Below are 14154 nucleotides of genomic sequence, written 5' to 3' on the forward strand. Positions count from 1 at the left end.
GTTCCTGTTTAATATCAAGAGATCTCATACCTCCTATTTGATTATCACGAAGTAGGGTCTTAGATGGTAGTCACATTAAAAAAAAAAAAGCCTGTGAATTTTATGTGGTTAGGTTCCTGGGGTGTCCCCAGCCTTCAACTAGTATTTTTTCTTCCTTCCTGAATTGCCATTTTTACTTAATTCTGAGTCCGTTATCTCTTATATCCACAATTTTGTAAAATCTGGGTGAGATCTAGGGAGCAAAAGGGACCTGAGGATATATGCATGCACAGTGGTTAAAACTCCAATTTCTTATTTTCTTGACCTCTTCTTAACTTCCCTTCCACTGTCAGGGAAATCAACTGTTAAGCTCAGTTCTTGAGTTTCCAGTTTATTATTTCAGGTAGGGATACAATTGTAGTATGTCTATTATCTATCTAGCCTCTATTTTATTCCTCCCTATCTCTTATACTTTTTCATATATGATCCCATTAAAATTGTGTCTTGTTTCTTTGTCCCTAAATTAGATTAACTTGCTACAGATCCTTTACAGTCCAAGAAAGGAGCTCCGTCTCTGTTTAGTTCATTTTAAACTAAGAATATGTTTATGGTCCCTCTTTTGTATAATTTGGAATTGGTAAACCGCTGATAACCCAATATTGTGGTTTTCCCTTAATACATCCTGGGACTTTTGCTGTCTTGGAACAGCTAAGGGCAAATCTGGAAAACTCCTATGCTGGCCAGATGGAATCATCTACGGGAAGATGAGGCTTATATAAGACAGGTGAAATCCTTGACTTTGTCCCAAAGCTATACCAGGAAGATACTATAAATCCAAAATAAGGACCTCAAGAGAAGACTTCTCAGGCACCTGTAAAAAGCCCCTATAAGCAAACCCTTGGCAATTTGGAAATACAGATCGTGATCCCTCCCCTAGGTCATTCTGAGGAAAGTGTAACTGGACTGAAAAAAAAATCCTGGCCTATAAAAATCCAGGTCGAAAGGAGATTAAAGGAATAGATTTTAACAGTTACTCTGTGGAATTATTAGGAAAGAAAATGCTCCCAGGGAAAAACACTTCCAGCCAATGTTCAGTCTGTTCAGCACTTAGAAATTATCTTTGGTGTGCAAGTAATAGGCTTGAAATTGCTAATGAATTCTCCCCCAGACTGTCCCTCCCACTGAGGCTTCGTGTCACCATCTAATGAGTTAAATTGTGAAAACCCCAATTTTCCTTTAATGTGTGTTTTTTTTTTTTTTAAGTAGAGGGAAGGATTATTTATTTATTTATTTATTTATTTTTGGCTGTGTTGGGTCTTCGTTTCGTGCGAGGGCTTTCTCTAGTTGCGGCAAGCGGGGGCCACTCTTCATCGCGGTGCGCGGGCCTTTCACTATCGAGGCCTCTCTTGTTGCGGGGCACAGGCTCCAGACGCGCAGGCTCAGTAGTTGTGGCTCACGGGCCCAGTTGCTCCGCGGCATGTGGGATCCACCCAGACCAGGGCTCGAACCCGTGTCCCCTGCATTGGCAGGCAGATTCTCAACCACTGCGCCACCAGGGAAGCCCTAATGTGGTTTTTGAAAGCTAAAATGCTAGGCACTTTCCAAGATTACACTCCACCTTGCCTCTTAAGATGCACGGGTGGCAGTATGCCTTTCCTCATGCAGTACTCATAATAGAACCAAAACTTTAGAGGGAAAAATACCCATCTCAGGAAACTTGGAAAGACTGTGAGAGTTAAAATATTGCCTTATCAGGGAGACAAAGCAAGCTCGGGTCACAGGTTAAACTTTACAAAGAAAAAAAAACGTAACAGGGCACCTCTATTGCATAATGAATAGAACAAAAGTTTCCAGTCACCTCTTCATTGTCCACTCCCATCTCGGCAATATTACTGCACTTGTTAAGCTCAACCTCCTGCCAAATGGACCCACTCCTTACAGAGTAGGATGATGATGGAAAATAGCATTTGGGGTAGAAATAAACAGCAGATAATAATCCATAATTGTTTTTAATCTTGTGGATGAGTCACTTTCAATTAATTTCCAAATTTCTTTTGTCATCAGCTGTTCATTTCTTTACTTTGAAAATCACCAGATTAACACTGCCAAAGGCAGGTAGGAAATGATCCATGAGGACAATTCAGAGGGATCACATGGGTGAATGGCTGAGAAACTGGGAACAAAACAATCCTCAGGAAAGTCTCTGTTTTGTCCCAGCAAAGGCACCAATGTGTGAACCTAATTCACACTTTCATTATTCCAATCAGGTTATTTTCATATCAGTATAATTTTAGAATAAGACTTGGTGGAGGATTATTTATTTCCTGAGAAATTCTGTCCATCACTTCGCACAGAAGATATTCAAGTAGGTCTAACTCCAAAATTCATTTCAAACCAAGAAATTATATTCCTTTTACCTCTCCTTTTTAATACATGTCTTCTGTATCCCCTAAACTTTCTTTCTGAACAAGGAATTTCAAAGCAGAATGGCCAAAAAGACACCCTAACATCATGGTCATAAGAAATGTGATCTATTTAGATGTGGACTGTCTAAACCTGGGTGAATTTCCTTTGCCCATCAATCTATCAGGGTCTTTAGATCCCCTGTAAAGTGTAAGCTTGCTGTTTTGTCTCTATTTGACTTGTCTTCTTGAAGCTGATTGAATTCTTAAACCCATTTAGCCTTTAGCTCCGACCCAGGGTTGGAAGTAAGAGATTGGAGTCCAGATGTTCTCCCTGGGAACTAGGTCCAAGTCACAGCTCAGTTATTACAGACAGAATTAAGATGGAGGTTTTGGACTGTCCCTAACCTCCTCTTAAAAACACAAAGCTGAAAAATCACATTAGTAGCCATTTATTTATGTCAGAAGACCATTTCCCAACTGAAATTTACTCTTCACACTTGCCTCAGATTATGCCTATATAGGTAGTAAAGTAGAAAACCTAAAATACCATCCAAATCTTTCAGGACAAATATTGTTTTCTTTTGAAATCTCTAGATAACTGAAACAAAGTGTTCTGGCTGTCTAGATGCTATTTTTCCCTTTGCTTTGATTTTGTAAGCACGATATAAATGTCTGCAACCAGGGAACTTTCAAATGAGTGAGTGGTGCTAACCTGGTGTTCAATGGATAGCAGAGAACTGTTGTCTCGGAGGTTTTGGTTTAGTTAATAAACTTGCAAATGAATCGAGATATTCTGGCCTAGCCTCAACCTTTCTAAAACACGCAGATTAAATGTCAGTTTGTGACAAGTGTCCACATGCTCAGTCACGCTAGATGATGGAACTGTGTAGGGGGTGGTGAGAGGGAAAGTTTGTCACAGCTCCTTCTGGAAAGCCTCCCTCCTCCCCACCTTCCACATTAGCTGAAGTGAGTGAGCATCAACTCCTGACGGATACGGTCAGCCTCCAGGTCCAAGGACTCCATGTGCTCGGACTCTTCCTCAGGAGGCTGTTCCACGGGTCCTGTCCCTGGAGAGGACCAGACATCCATCCCATGTTCCAGGGAGATGTTGTGGAGGACACAGCAGGCCAAGATGATGTGGCTGGACTTCTCCGGTGAGTACTGCAGTGCCCCCTTGGATCCATCCAGGCAGCGGAATCGGGAGCAGAGGGTTCGGAAAGTCTTCTCCATCACACTGTGAGTTGCAGAATGGGCCATATTATAGCGATATTCGGCTGGAGTTTCAGGAATGTGAAGTGGGGTCATAAGCCAGGTGCGGAGAAAGAAGGAACTGTCACCTGTGGGGAAGGCCCAAAGACATCACAGATGTTTATAACTGAAATACAAACAAAAAGGAAAATCCAGGAGCCTGTACAGAGAATGGACAAGAAAATGCAACAGCTTCTGGAGCCAAAGCACACCAGGGAAATGAAGAGGGAAATGCTGTGGTAAAGAGCCCACAGCTAGTCACGAGCAGGAAGACTAGAGTGAGTCTTGGCTGGGAATACCCTTGGTTAAAACCAACAGAGAAAAAAGCTGACCCGGCTAAAGAAAGCTAAGTCTGAAAGAATGTAGGACAGAGGTGAAGGCACTGGAGGAAATGAAATTCCTGGATTTTCTTTTTTTGGCCGTGATGCACTGCTTGCGGGATCCTAGTTCCCTGACCAGGGATCAAACCCGGGCTCCCGGCAGTGGAAGCGCAGAGTCCCAACCACTGGACCTCCAGGGAATTCCAGGATTTTCTGAATTCAGAGATATTGTTCTTTAATAAAAAGTTAATAGGGATTCCCTGGTGGCGCAGTGGTTAAGAATCCGCCTGCCAATGCAGGGGACAAGGGTTCAAGCCCTGGTCCGGGAAGTTCCCACACGCCACGGAGCAACGAAGCCCGTGCGCCACAACTACTGAGCCTGCACTCTAGAGCCCGCGAGCCACAACTACAGACGCCCACGTGCCTAGAGCCCGTGCTCCGCAACAAGAGAAGCCACCGCAATGAGAAGCCCACACACCGCAACGAAGAGTAGCCCCCGCTCGCCGCAACTAGAGAAAGCACGCACGAAGCAAGGAAGACCCAACGCAGCCAAAAAAAAAAAAAAGTTAATAGAAACTATCACATAGCAAGCCAATCTTCAAAATCTCTAAAGAGCGAGAGTGCAAGAGAGAAAAAGAGAATTCTGCCAGGAGACCTCAAAACACTTATGAGGAAAAATCTCTGACTTTACTATTAAAATGTCAGGTCTGAAAGCACTACCTAGGAATTTCAGAGTATTTCATAGACAATAATCATTCATTCTCCCAGTGCTAAGAAGAATAAGAGAAAATTCCCAGCAGAGATCAGAACTCAGGTGTTCTGCCTTCCTAGATATTACATTCATTAGAACCATGCCTTTGTAATAGAGGAACAGGTAGAATTTCACATTAACAAGGAGAGCATAAATATAATGATGCAAATAGTAATAAGGATAAAGAAATAAAATCAGAAGTCAATTAAAATAACATACACAAGGCATTTCCCTTAAGTGACTTCTTTATGGAATAATCCTGGGAAGTGCTAAAACCAAAACAAAACTGGGGTGCAATGTCCCATTACAATAGTACAATGTTTCTATAATGTTTAATTGTCCTGACTCACTAAATCTGGAAGATGAAATGCCTCAGGGGAACAACCCCTTAGAAATTTGAGACAAATAGACCTGAGGAATACCAACTTGTATAGTTGCTGTGTTCCTCACCCACCATCAATTTCAGTAAATAGTTATGGATTGTTCAGAGAGTGCTAGGCACTGTTCCAAACATATAGCACTCCTTTCTTTTAGGAGCTTACATTTCTTTTTTTTCTTTTTTTTTGGCCACACCATGCAGCTTGTGGGATCTTAGTTCCCTGACCAGGGATTGAATCCCGGCCCATGGCAGTGAAAGAGCCAAGTCTTAACTACTGGGTCACCAGGGAATTCCCCATGGGTTAACTTTATTTTATTTTATTTTTAAAATTTATTTATTTTTGGCTGCTACTCTTCATTGCGGTGCATGGGCTTCTCACTGCAGTGGCTTCTCTTGTTGCGGAGCACAGGCTCTAGGGATGCGGGCTTCAGTAGTTGTGGCACGCGGGCTCAGTAGTTGTGGTACATGGGCTTAGTTGCTCCGCAGCATATGGGATCTTCCTGGACCAGGGCTCGAACCTGTGTCCCCTGTGTCGGCAGGCGGATTCTTAACCACTGTGCCACCAGGGAAGTCCCAACTTTATTTTTTTATTTTTTTAAAAGGGAAGAGAGATTCCCAAGAGGGTCAATACTGTTTAACCCAAGCCCTTTTTTTTTTTTTTTTTTAGATTTTTTTTTCTTTTAATTAATTAATTTATTTATTTTTATTTTTATTTTTGGCTGTGTTGGGTCTTCGTTTCTGTGCGAGGGCCTCCTCCAGTTGCAGCGAGCGGGGACCACTCTTCATCGCGGTGCGCAGGCCTCTCAGTGCCGCGGCCTCCTTGTTGCGGAGCACAAGCTCCAGACGCGCAGGCTCAGCAGTTGTGGCTCACGGGCCCAGTCGCTCTGTGGCATGTGGGATCCTCCCAGACCAGGGCTCGAACCCGTGTCCCCTGCATCGCCAGGCAGACTCTCAACCACTGCGCCACCAGGGAAGCCCCCAACTTTATTTTAAATGCAATTTTTTTAATTTAAAAAATTACTGAGATATTGACATATAACATTGTATTAGTTTTAGGTATACTGGATTAACTTTAAATATCTGAGATGGCTCACAAAATTTTCAAATTGTATATTTAGCTGACTTTTTTCCTCCTAAGTACAACCTATTTTAATTGAACTCATCCCTACTAAATACTGAATTTTAGAAACTGATGTTGTAAATAATAATGAAAATAATATCTATGACTTGTCCAATCCCAACTCCATTAGGCAGATACTATTGAACTCATTTTACAAATGAGAAAATAAAAAAAAACGTCAGCCATCCTTTGATATGTTAGGCACAGGAAGAAGAAGGAGCTAGTCACTACATACTAATAATGTCAGACTCAAAGTCATTAAAACAATGGTATAATGCTGTAAAAGAGAATAAGAAAAACATTTAAGATGAATACCAAAACAAAGAGATACTAGATATTTGTTAAATGTCTCTTAAGAAACAGTATGAGCCTTAATTGGGAAGACACACTAGACAAGCTAGTTAATGTAGACCTCTTATAAAATGCTCCATCATCATTAACTGGTTATAATCCAAGCACCACTGGAAGACAGACACTCAGGAGGGGATTAGGATCAGAATTCCTAAACAGACTACAATGGCTTACATGATCAGTCATCCAAGAGACATTCTGGCAGATCTTACCCAAAGCTGCTTAACAAGACTAGCCCAAGAGCTGAAGAAATAACTCAGGCTGAATTGTTTGTAGGAGCAGGTACATCTAGAGAAGAGGAATTAGGTGATGCCCTCTGAAGGGGCATACGAGAATGAGGACATGAAGGGATGACACCCAAGATGAAAATATGCTAAACAAACAAACCAAAAAAAACAAGGGGGAATCACAGCTAGTTCTAGGTTTGGCAAATCTAGTACCATTCCACAAATCTGATGGTGTTCTTAAGATACAATCAACCATCTTCTTTTTTTTTTTTTGCTGCGTTGGATTTTCGTTGCTGCGCGCAGGCTTTCTCTATTTGTGGCCAGCAGGAGCTACTCTTCGTTGCGGTGCGTGGGCTTCCCATTGCGGTGGCTCCTCTTTGCGGAGCACGGGCTCTAGGCGTGCAGGCTTCAGTAGTTGCAGCATGCAGGCTCAGTAGTTGTGGCTCATGGGCTCTAGAGCGCAGGCTCAGTAGCTGTGGTGCTCAGGCTTAGTTGCTCCGTGGCATGTGGGATCTTCCTGGACCAGGGCTCGAACCTGTGTCCCCTGCATCGGCAGGCGGATTCTTAACCGTTGCGCCACCAGGGAAGTCCCACAATCAACCATCTTATCTCCCTCTCTCTTTTAACATCTTGTCATTCCTTATAATCCTGCCAGTCTTCCCTACACGTCCAGACCAGTGTTTTCCAAACATCTATTCATTACAAATTATCTAGGGCACGTGTTAAAAATGATGTCTTCTTTTCTTGAAGATTCTCATTCCTGAAGTTTGAAGTGGGGCCCAGAAGTGTACATCTTAAGTAAATTTCCCAGATAACTCTTTTGATCTGGAAAATTTGTGAAACACTATACCAGTTAAGGGGTCTTCAAACTGGTTTGCCTGTTACGGCTCATGGAGGAATTCCAAGGGGTCTTCAAACTAGTTTGCCTGTTACAGCTCATGGAGGATTTCCAAGGGGTCTGTGTTAGAACTGATAGTACTAACAGAGTCGATTTCCACATCATCAACTTCTGTGGGTATACTTTCCCAGCATCATTAGTGCCTAGCGTGTGGCCTGGTACCAAAACTGGCCTTAGTAAACATTTGTTAAATGTTGTTGCAATATCCATCTCTTCCACTTCCACTATTTCTGTACAGAGGGCAATCAGAAAAATAAATAAAAATTTGTCCGAATTTTTACTTATTTTCAACTATGTCCTGTAAACAACTAACAAACTACTTTAAAGTCATAATTCCAACTGAATCTGGGGTCCCAAGGTGTGAAGGAAAAGAAAATCAGTAATTCATACATGACCTTGAAGTCCTAACAAAAGGATCATTTGCCAAATAGAGTAACTCCTCATATGATCCAGTTTAAAACATAAACACAAATGACACAGATGTTCTGTGCTTAATTTCCTCCTCTGTGAAAATGTTGATATTAGTGTTTAACTCCTTAAGAGTTTTTATAAGGATTAAGTGAGATAATCCAATGCAAAGTGCTTACAAGATTGCCTGACAAATTCTAAGTGCTCAATCATTTTTAGCTGGCTTTATTTATTTATTTTTAAATGAGAAACAATGTGTTTTAAATTTATTTATTTATTGGCTGCATTAGATCTTTGTTGCTGTGCACGAGCTCTCTCTAGTTGCGGCGAGTGGGGGCTACTCTTCATTGCGGTGCGAGGGCTTCTCATTGCAGTGGCTTCTCTTGTTGTGGAGCACGGGCTCTAGGCACGTGGGCTTTAGTAGTTGTGGCACGCGGGCTCGGTAGTTGTGGCTCGCGGGCTCTAGAGTGCAGGGTCAGTAGTTGTGGCGCACAGGTTTTGTTGCTCCGTGGCATGTGGGATCTTCCTGGACCAAGGCTTGAACCCATGTCCCCTGCATTGGCAGGCAGATTCTTAACCACTGCGCCACCAGGGAAGTCCCCTTAGCTGGCTTTAGAGTTAGGGTACCAAAGTGATTTTGCAAGAAATCAGCTTGGAACCCAGGTACTTCCCCAGCTGTGGAAGAAGTAGTTGGATGAGACACTTGCAAACAGTCTTCCCTTCACTTCTTGGTGGGAGTTGTATGAAAATGGAATTTGAAAGTTCAGAGTAGGCAAAAGGTGGGATTAAGACAAAGGTCCAGTAGGGTAACGAGAAGGTGGGGCACTGACAACAGTGTGTAGAAGCAACAACTGAAGAAAATCAGTTAAGTTCCAAGATGTTACCCATGGTACCCTGGCAGCTCTAAACCAATCAGTGTGACAGCACTCTCTTCTCCTCACTTGGAACAGTGGGCGGGGGTGGGAGGGTTCTTTTTTTTTTTGGCTGCCCAGTGTGGCATGTGGGATCTTAGTTCCCTGACTAGGGATCAAACCTGTGCCCCCTGCAGTGGAAGCGTGCAGTCTTAACCACTGGACGGCCAGGGAAGTCCCAAGGGGAGGTTTTTCTTTAACTGCCAGTCAGCACATTAAAAAGAAAAATTCCTGAGTGTTTATTACATGTAAAACACTGTGTTATGAGCATGTGCAGTGCAGACATGATTAGTGGCCTTAAAGAGAGGTCTTCCAATCCTTAATGTGCCTTCATCTCCCACATAACATGTTGTGTACAAGATAACCCTTGTCCTGTTGCTCACATAGAATGGTGCTTTAAAAAAAAAAAAAGAAAACAAAAAAGAAAGCTGCCAGGCTCAAGGGTTTTATCACTGTTAACTAACTGTATTCCTCCCAGCTCTACAGTCACATCAGTTTGCACTGCTCAGTACTGAATAGGTTCTTGTCCTACTCAGATCATTAAGCCAGGCTTTCCGAGGGCACTCAGGCAAACAGATCTATGAAGTGAGTTTCCATAAGAACTGTATAAACGCACTGTCTACTATCATTTTCATATAGATATCATGGTGACAATCACCAATGGCAAAAATAATACATTTGCACAATACTTTAGAGTGAACTTTCATATATATTCCCTAATCCTAACAATAGGTATTACTGCCATTGGCATTATTTTCACCATTTTACAGATGATAAAAATTAAGGCTCAATTGTATGGATGTACTATATTTAACCAGATCTGCATTGATAAGTATCTTGGCTATATTTAAAGGGAATGCTTTTGTAGGGTTGTTGTTGCTATTGTTGCTTGTGAGTACAAAACACTGCTGCGATGCAAATGCCTGTAATTTTGTTTTACATATTTCTGAACATGTACCTCCAAGAAGAGCTGGGTCAAATTGTATGTTTTTAAATGTTAACAAGTGTCCTTTAAATGTTGATTTAAAAATATTAAGGCTGGGGATTTCCCTGGTGGTCCAGTGGTTAAGACTTTAGCTTCTAATGCAGAGGGTGTGGGTTACATCCCTGGTCAGCGAGCTAAGATCTCACATGCCTCGAGGCCAAAAACCCAAAACATGAAACAGAGGCAATACTGTAACAAATTCAATAAAGACTTAAAAACAAAAAACAAAAAACATTACTTCTGTTTCAGTTCTGCTAAAAAAAAAAAAAATTAAGGCTCAGAGAGTTCTCATCTGAGGTTGTGTTTAAAACAGAACAGGACTGAGTCTCAGGTCTAGAGACCCCTATTATTTCATTCTACTCTGCCCAAACTTTTTTCTATAGTTACAAAAATGAAGCATTTACACCTGCAGACTTACCAAGCAGCCAGCTCTCTTTGTGCATCCCAGCTTCAAACTGACTGCTGAGAGAAGACTGCTGTAGCACAGCACAGTCCTGGAGGCTCCCCGGCCAGTTTGTCTCCACAGTCATCAGTGCCCCTCTGATGTCACACACCATGAGGCAGTTTAAAGAATGAAGACCTTTGCGGTTCACATAGGAAAGGTCTTCAGCATTTGGTGCCTTGATTGCCACATGGATACAGTCAACCACCCCTATGACCCCTGGCATCCCTGCCAACCCATAGAATTCATCCTTCAGAGCCTGCACGGAGGCTTCATCAGCTGGAAAGCGGATGAACTGTGAAGCTCTTTCCACAAGCGCTTCGGTGACATTGGCAACACATCGACTCATAGATGCCTGACTGATTCCAATAGCATCTCCCATCCGAGTCTGGAAAGAACCTGAGGTATAGAAGCCCAGTGCTGCAAGGATCTGTGTCTCTGGGCTAATAGCCCTGGATCTCTGAGTAGGTCTAGAAAGACTCGCCCCCAAGAGCTCCACCAAGTAATAAATGAACTGTCGAGGAAACCCATACATGGACATCAAGTATTCATCTGTCACATCATCCAGCTTAAAGCGGTCCAATGTCCGGTGACCTCGGCCATATAGCAAGAGATCACAGTCAAGTACTGTTATTGGTATAGCCATGGTACATGTAACTGTTGTCTCTCCTTCCCTCTGCTACTTTTCCTGAACTCTTCCCACTGAAGATGTTGGTGCAAGAAGGTATTCAAGGAAGTGTCAGAATTCAACAGCTAACCATCATTTAAATGGCTCTGGCATTTATAATCTTCTCTCTGTAAAGGTTAAAGAAAAAAACAAAAAACATTAGAAACCTACCAAAGACTTTAAAGTGATTCAGGGGCTTCCCTGGTGGTCCAGTGGTTAAGACTTCACCTTCCAAGGCAGGGGGTGCGGGTTTGATCCCTGGTGGAGGAGCTAAGATCCGACACGCCTTGTGGCCAAAAAACCAAAAACATTAAAAAAAAACAAAACAAAAAAAAACCCAGAAGCAGTATTGTAACAAATTCAATAAAGACCTTAAAAGTCATCCACATCAAAAAAAAAAAAAAAAAAAGTGATTCAAAGGCTACAACAGATCCTTTTCTCAAATTTCCATTTTGTTCAAAAGGTGCTATAACTGTAACTCGGTTTTTCTCCACTAACTCATGGCTGCACAACAGGCTTGCTTCGGTTTGAAGGAGAATGGGAGCTGAATTTTGGTGGCTCATTTAATGCCTGGCATTTGAACTGGGAAAAACAAAAGATTAATGGAGGTGATGGCATAATTATCCACAAAGTAAAAGAGGTCTGCTCCTAACTATACAGGCCACGAAGCAGCTGACGTAAGTCATAGCTACCCAGGACAGGGATTAGTCACGGCAGGATTCATTACCCAAAGCCCTCTGGCTCCACCTGATAAGTAAGTGGTAAGAGACGGAGGCGGGGAGGGGCGGAGTGTCGTTGTTCAAACTAGTCTAACAAGGGAAGAAGGGGCAAAAAACCGCCCACGACCCAGGCTGGTAGACGGAGATTCTGTGTTGTAACAAAAGCCTTTCCCCTCACCCCAAGAAATCCAAATCGTGAGGCTGAGGGCTAGGAAGTAGGGAAGACCAGACGGGTTGGAAGGAAGGCGCAAAAGAAGAGGCTGGGAGAGCTAGGGCTGAGAGGACACTCCACCTCTAAGGCTTTTAAAAAGATGTCTTAGAAATGGATACGGAAGTGTGATTGCCCCGACCACTCAAAGTCAGCCGAGGCCGCTCACCCACCTCTCGGCGGCTGCCAGGTTACCAGCCGCACTTCCCACCCAACCAGCCGGGTCCGGCCCTCCTCCGGAACCGGCGGCCGAGCACAAGCCGCCACGGGGCTCTGTGTAGGCACCGCCCTCCCGCGTCACCGCCCACCCCAAGCCGCGTCCCTACTGCAGCTGCCGCCGCGACCTGCGATTCGCCGGTGCACATTCCACACACGGCCCAAAGGTTCACGCTCTTTCAAAGACCGCCTCTTTACGCCTTTGTTTTCTGAGACGCTTGAAGAGATTGGTGAATCAGACTTACATGGTAAGGAAACCAGTTTTTATGGGAACGTCAAAGAGGAAAGAGATTAAGTAGGTCATCCATAGTGTGCCGAAAGTGTGGCTGAGGGTAGATAGCTGTATTTCCCCCATAGCCCTCTTCCTCCCCCCCGCCGTCAGCGAAGCGGATGAAAACAAACAGTGACGATGGCGGCGCCGGGAAGCGACCGGCTGCTGGGCTGAAGGCAGGAGTGATCACTTGAGCTGTGAGGGAAGCCCTGAAGAGCGTCTGTAGACGTGAGTGCGACAACTCGCGCAGTCTTGGGAACGAAACTCCCGGGGCCTGCGAGCCACGAGGCTCCTGAGGCGAGAGGTATTATCTGCCACCCGTGCTGTCAGTGCAGCTCCGGAGCGCGGAGCTCTCAGCCAGGAGGCGCAACTGGCCGGCCCCAGGCCCCGGCCTCCGTAATGAGAGCCCCGAGCCACTCTCTGTGTTGCAGCTTCACAGGTACTAACTTTAGGGGGGATACCCCCGGATCTCTCAGCGCCCCCGGGTGGGAGGCTGTGGACCTGCGGCCTGCGGCCTGTCGGGTACGTCCTGGCGAAGCCGAAGCCTACTAGCTGTAGGTCAGTCCCCTAAGCTTTCTTTGGGAAGTCGGGTTACTGTAGGCTTCATTGGCCCTTGATCATTCCCAGTCCTTACAGAGATCCCCAGAGCTTTCGACTCTGCTTTCTCAGCTCTTTGGGTTAAGTCGTAAGGCTTTTTGGAAGGAATTTGTGGGCCCATAACTCTGTGGTTGGGTACCAGTATGAATGAGATAGGTTTTCATTCAATCAAGATTTGTTGAGTGCCAAATATGTACTCCGCGTGTAGGTGAGGGTGACTGTTGACTAGTGAAAAAAGGGACCCAAGGTTCACGACTCTCTTACTGGCAGTGGAATGACCTGTGGAAACCTGCGATCCATTCTCATTAAGTAAATCTCTGGGTAAGTGGCTAAGCACCTTCTTGGATTCATCACTAACTCATCTCAGTTTTCACTTTCTCAGTCAGTTATTTACCAAGTTTTTCTGGTCAATTCAGTGTAGCGTTTCACTTTTAGTATTCCTTCCTCTCTGGCCATCCCACAGCCAGAGAGAGAGGGGTGGAGGGTGGGGGAATGGATGTGAATGAACGAATATTTAAAGAACAAAAGTGCCTATTTTTTCATTACACTTACTTTAAAAGTCATCTCCTAAGGTGGAAGAATTTATCGAACACCTTCAATGGGAGATGTGCAATAATAAGAAACAACAGATCCTTTCTTTACACTAAATTAACTACAGGTTATTGTGTGTTGTTTTATGTGTTAGTCCTTTCATGTGTGGATATCGTGGCTCCAATTAAATTATATGTTTTCGTTTGTTTCTTTCAACTCCATTTTTCAGCCGAGCAGAAGTCTTGTAAGTGCTTGTGGAAGGGAATCCTGAGTTAATATTTTTCATACCCAGGGGATGATGAATAAGTGATGAAGCAAATGTCATATATATTGATCTGTATAGTAAAATGCATGTAGTTAATTCTCTCACTGTTTTCAAATTGTACCCCTTTGGGTTGGAAGTTAAGACGGCTATGGCAACTTCTGAGATTTACATTTCATAAAAATTGCTATTTCTTTACTTACACCTAACAGTTCTTATTATTTGTATTTTTTTTTCCCCTCAAGTGGTTATTAGGATC

The 14154-nt window shown here is 43.6% G+C and overlaps 2 protein-coding genes across 7 annotated transcripts in view; one reads left to right on the forward strand and one right to left on the reverse strand.

Moving 5' to 3' along the window:
- Window positions 1–2020: 2020 nt before the first annotated feature.
- HARBI1 (harbinger transposase derived 1) lies at window positions 2021–12288 on the reverse strand. Its single transcript, XM_068555197.1, has 3 exons — window positions 12192–12288; window positions 10401–11219; window positions 2021–3721 (listed from the first exon to the last, which is right to left on the reverse strand). The coding sequence occupies exons 2-3, from the start codon at window positions 11068–11070 to the stop codon at window positions 3342–3344; spliced, it is 1050 nt and encodes a 349-aa protein (XP_068411298.1). The 5' UTR covers window positions 11071–11219; window positions 12192–12288; the 3' UTR covers window positions 2021–3341.
- A 175-nt stretch (window positions 12289–12463) lies between these two features.
- The window catches only part of ATG13 (autophagy related 13), a 48825-nt gene continuing 47134 nt past the window's right edge, over window positions 12464–14154 (forward strand). Inside the window, exons 1-2 of one of the 6 annotated variants that reach the window (XM_068555598.1) lie at window positions 12566–12944; window positions 13311–13423. The gene's annotated coding sequence lies outside the window, so the exon portion shown is untranslated. Of the gene's footprint in view, window positions 12483–12565; window positions 12945–13310; window positions 13424–14154 lie in introns of those variants that run through there. The other 5 variants (XM_068555593.1, XM_068555595.1, XM_068555597.1 and 2 more) reach the window with 5 other exon arrangements.

Source organism: Eschrichtius robustus, chromosome 11, assembly GCF_028021215.1.
Source record: "Eschrichtius robustus isolate mEscRob2 chromosome 11, mEscRob2.pri, whole genome shotgun sequence".
In the NCBI taxonomy this organism is placed as follows: Eukaryota; Metazoa; Chordata; class Mammalia; order Artiodactyla; family Eschrichtiidae; genus Eschrichtius; species Eschrichtius robustus.

What these genes read in the sequence shown, in the direction of transcription:
- HARBI1 (XM_068555197.1), bottom strand. Translation starts at nt 11,070, where the DNA reads ATGGCTATACCAATAACAGTACTTGACTGTGATCTCTTGCTATATGGC. An exon ending in CAAAGAGAGCTGGCTGCTTG is followed by an intron (nt 3,722 to 10,400) that starts GTAAGTCTGCAG and finishes CCTTCCCCACAG; the next exon opens with GTGACAGTTCCTTCTTTCTC.